We start from the raw sequence: 5000 nt of genomic DNA on the forward strand, positions 1-5000 counted from the left end.
TGCATTTTTTACATAGATCATTTAAAAAAAAGCTTGCAAATAGAAAAGGATAGAAAGAAAATATCTTCAAGAAAACTAGTGATAGCCACTGACTACCAAACCTGTATGAGCTGCTCAGGAATAATGATGCGTCACTAGGATGAGAGATGTGGTGGTAAAATGAAATAGTGCGTTTTTATGTAGATAGAGTCAGTAAAGGAATGAAAAAAAAGGAAAATTGTGAGTGAATGAAAGAGAATACTCTTGAAAAAATAATGAGTAAAAAATAGAATGCGTTTTTACATAGATAAACTAAAATAGAGGAAAAGAAGGTATATATATATATATATATATATATATATATATATATATATATATATATATATATATATATATATATATATATATATATATATATATATATATATATATATATATATATATATATATATATATATATATATATATATATATATATATATATATATATATATATATATATATATATACATTTACTATAATAGAAGTTAAGTTTATCCTAAACAAAAGATCGTGAATGAAAATAAAACAGAAAAAGAAAGAAAAGAAAAAGAAAACAGGTGTTGGAAATATGGTCAGTAATAATGGTTTGGCGTCTCCTCCTCTTCCTCTGTTTCCTGCCCATCATTCTCTCTCCATTCAAACCCACTCCCTCTAATCCCAGACTTCCCCATATTCTCACCTCACCTCTCGCTCCCTCTTTTCACACCTCTTCTGTTCTCTCTCTCCTCCCCGTCTTCTCTCCCTCCCTCATTTCACACCTCTCTTTATCCTCTTCTCTCCTACCTCTCAGTCCTTCACACCTGCAAATCCCTCTCCTCCTCTCCCTTCCTCCTTCCCCTCCCTTCTCCCCTCCCTCCCTCAAGCACTTCACACCTCCCTCCCTTAACACCCGAGACAATGACAGCTCGTGCTCACTAGTTCATCGAAACGACTCAGGGGTAATTAGCGGCAGGGAGGCAGGGAGGGAAGGAGGAAGGGAGGAGGGATGGAGATAAGGAAGGAGGGAGGGAAGGTTGGTCTCTGGAGGGAGTTTAAGAGAGGTCGTTACTCATTGTATTAAAGGCAGGTGAGGAAGGTGTGAAGTAGGGCGGGCTCGCGCGCGCACACACACACACACACACACACACACACACACACACACACACACACACACACACACACACACACAAGATATTTTTCCCAGACTTTTGGCTAACTCTACTTATCTTTAATTAAGGCAACTGGCAATCAAGTCGGCCTTTTAATCATATTTTTTTGTTGTTGCCCTTGCTCAACTTCCTCTTTTGCAATGACACACACACACACACACACACACACACACACACACACACACACACCGCGTAGTGTAGTGGTTAGCTCGCTCGACTCACAATCGAGAAGACCGGATTCGAGTCCCGGTGCGTCGAAGCAAATGTGTGGCCCCTGTTCACCTAGCAGTAAATAGGTACGGAATGTAACTCGAGGGGTTGTGGCCTCGCTTTCTCGGTGTGTGGAGTGTGTTATGTGGTCTCAGTCCTACCCGAAGATCGGTCTATGAGCTCTGAGCTCGCTCCGTAATGGGGAAAACTGGCTGGGTGACCAGCAGGCGACCGAGATGAATTACACACACACACACACACACACACACACACACACACACACACACACACACACACACACACATACACAGGCTACTAATCTCCACACCTTCCTGTCATCCTGTACCCTTGATTAGTCTTTACACCTCCACACCTCACTGTCTTTCCCCTGACGCCTCGCTGTTGTCCTGCCCTTAGCCCCTACCCTCAGGAAAATGACAAAAATTAATGCTAGACCAAAACATTGAAATTTAGAGACCATTGTAATGTTGAACGTGAATTTTGAAGTGTCATTGTCCTTTATTTTATTACCTGTTTATTTATTCCCTTTTTTTCAGGGATATTTTATAGTCTGGGTTCAAGTTCGTCATTTGTTTTCGTTCATTGACTTTAAGAGTGTCACTGTTTCTAGCCTTATTTATCTATTAATTTATTCCTCATTCTAGGGGTATTTTTATGGACATTTTAAGGATTTATAGGCTCAAGATTCCAAGGGGCGGGGAACAAGGTGTCAAGTCATTAGCGCTTCAACACCTGCCTTACCCAGGTGTTTCCCAGCCCTCCTGTCCTTCCCCCTTTCTCTCTTCTGTCTCTCTCTCTCGCCGCCACCATCACCACCACCATCATCACTGGCGCCACCACCCTCCCGCCTCCCTCACCTGACTTATCATTCATTAGTGTGTGTGTGTGTGTGTGTGTGTGTGTGTGTGTGTGTGTGTGTTCATTTTGTTATGGTACTTTATGGTTAATGTTCTGTTTATTTATTTGAAAGCATGTTTGTATCTATCAACCCTATCTATTTATCTAACTGCATATCTATATGTCTTCTTCCTTTCTATTTACTTTTTCTTCTCTTCTTTCCTTCCCTCCTTCCGACTTTTTTATCTTTTGTCTTCTTTACCTTTCTATCTTTTTTCTTTCTTCCTTTTCTTTCTTTTGTTTCTTTCTTTCTTCCTTTTTCTTTCTTTCTTTTCATCCTGCCTATCCACCTATCTATCTATCTATCTATCTATCATTCTATCTACTCGTTTCTTTCTTTTCATTTCCATACATGTCTACGATATGTCTGTCTGCCCAACTGTGTGTGTGTGTGTGTGTGTGTGTGTGTGTGTCGCAGCGCTATCAGACAGGATGCTGTGATAATGAGCGAGTCTGTGTTATTATCTTTTTTGAAATTTATCTATCTCTTATCTCGTCTTATCTCACGGGCTGAATGAAATAAGTGCGTTTTTTTTTTTTTCTTTTTAAATCATTTTACACAATTATTACATACTGTTTATATCCTTATATGTAGTACTATCTATTTACCTGTCTGTCTGTCTGTCTAATGGTCCGTCGATGTTGGTTTTGTTCATCTCAGTCAGTCTCAATAAAACAAAAATATACCAATACTTCGCTATTCCTATTAGATATTTCCCGTATTCGAAAACGCCTTCCCCTCTCATTACAACAGTTTTCCAAGGCCACAGAGATAACTAGCCCGGTTTTCAAGACAGTTTCTCCTTTTAATAAACTAGAAATATTGCCAATCTATCATTTTGATAAACTAGAAATTCTGCCAATCTATCACCAGAAGCGTAAAATTACTCTTGAAAACACGAGTATCTTCAACTGGAACCTTTGGAAAGCAGTGATGGTAAATACTGGCCATTATGCCACCACCACCACTACCTTACCCTAACCCAAGCTAACCTAACCTAACACGATACATGAGTAATGGCACTACAGTCCCCTTTACTGGTTCACCGTCAGCATTAATTCAGATCTCAACTGGTTCCGAGATGGCGAGGACGGCGGCATAGTTGTCCTCTTCAGCGGCGAGATCGGGGCGGTGTCCAGTGTGGTAGTGTCCCCTTTGACCCAGCCCATGTCCACTAATGTCAAGCTGGACCGGGGCAATCGAACCCTGGAATGGGGAGTGCAGGGACAAGCTGAGGACATCCATGCCGGTTACACCTCTGAGGTCATCCTGGTGCCGGGGGGTGAGGGAATCAGCCAGAATATTATGGGTGAGTAGAAAGGATGAGGGCGTTGGGTGGTTCTCTCCGCCAGGGGGGACTCTGGTATTGCCTTAACTCCTTCAGTAGCATGAATCATTTTCATATTCATTCTTATTACTATTTGATGATATTATACAGCTTCAGAATCTTATGTGGGATTAAAATAGTAAAGATTATGGCCATTAATCTTCTGACCTCCATAGACTCTTCTTAATGCAAATAAAATCGTTTAATCATACCCAAAAATCAAACTAAAAATGCATCCCAGTTCTGAAGGGGTTAACACTGAGTAGCGGGGTTGTGGGAGGAGGTCCGCTGGGCACGAGGACTCGATAATCAGATATACGTACACTACCATATTTTGAAACACTTGCGCTGCACCCTGACTACTTTCAAAAGACGCTGTATAGTTGAAGTTACGTGGGTTTTCAAGAGTGTTTTTACGGTTCTAATGACAGATTAACAATATCTCTACACTGATAAGAAGAGAAACAGCCTCAGAAACCCGAGTAATCATCTCTGTGGCCTTTAAGAATAGTGGCGGTGAGAGAGCAAAGCTTTTCTGAATACGTGTGATAGAGATTCAGCGGCTCAGGGGAGTGACTGTGAAGCCGTGTTCGGGAGGGAGGAGCCCCGAACACTGCCATGTTCGGACGCACCCAACATGCACTTTGGCGGCTCTTCCTGGCTCCCGGGACATAAAGGGAACGCAAAGTGAACATCTAATTTTACACGGTTGCTTTATGATCTGGTGTTCTCGTTCCGTCTTCCCTGGAGAGGCGCGGGCCAGGAGGCAATCTGGGAGAGGTACTGAAGCGGCATGAGGTGTAATAGAACTGTGGATAAGATTGTTATGGTTAGTAATCATGCCAAGACAAGAGAGAGCGGGTTTATTGCAGGTATTTAAGTGACATTAGTAATAGTAGAGATGAGGACAGGATTCTTAGGGTTAGCGGTGAGGGAAGGACGTAGCGTAACATGTTCAAGTTAGATTCTCAGTGATAGTAGTCAGGTTGGGACAGAGGAGAGGGGGATCTAGTGGAGACATTTGAGTGGCTGAATGTGTATAACGATGGAACTGTGGATAAGAATCTTTGTGTTAGTAATGAGGGCAAGATAAAACGTAACAGATTCAAGCAAGATAAAAATTCACCACTTCTTGATAACTTGGACGCTGATTACTTAGTACTATCATCTATTATTAGCATTTATTAACCTTTTTGATTGGCCATCACTAGAGCACATCTTACATAAAAAAAAAAAAAAATTGAATTTTATATATTATTCCCCTGGCGGCGGCGCGTGGGCGGGCAGCGTGGGGAGGCGCCTTGAGGACCTACCACGGCACACACAAGCTGCAGGACCCGTCGGCGGAGTACCTGAGTTATTACACGGACAACGG

The 5000-nt window shown here is 41.8% G+C and overlaps 1 protein-coding gene across 1 annotated transcript in view; it reads left to right on the forward strand.

The window, feature by feature from the left end:
- The window catches only part of LOC123507949, a 31352-nt gene that overhangs the window by 10703 nt on the left and 15649 nt on the right, over positions 1 to 5000 (forward strand). Inside the window, exons 4-5 of the mRNA XM_045261312.1 lie at positions 3351 to 3607; positions 4913 to 5000. The exon at positions 4913 to 5000 is cut by the window's right edge and continues 96 nt beyond it. Coding sequence (XP_045117247.1) covers positions 3351 to 3607; positions 4913 to 5000 — 345 coding nt within the window. The remainder of the gene's footprint in view (positions 1 to 3350; positions 3608 to 4912) is intronic.

Source organism: Portunus trituberculatus, chromosome 23 (genome assembly GCF_017591435.1).
Source record: "Portunus trituberculatus isolate SZX2019 chromosome 23, ASM1759143v1, whole genome shotgun sequence".
NCBI classification, from domain to species: domain Eukaryota; kingdom Metazoa; phylum Arthropoda; class Malacostraca; order Decapoda; family Portunidae; genus Portunus; species Portunus trituberculatus.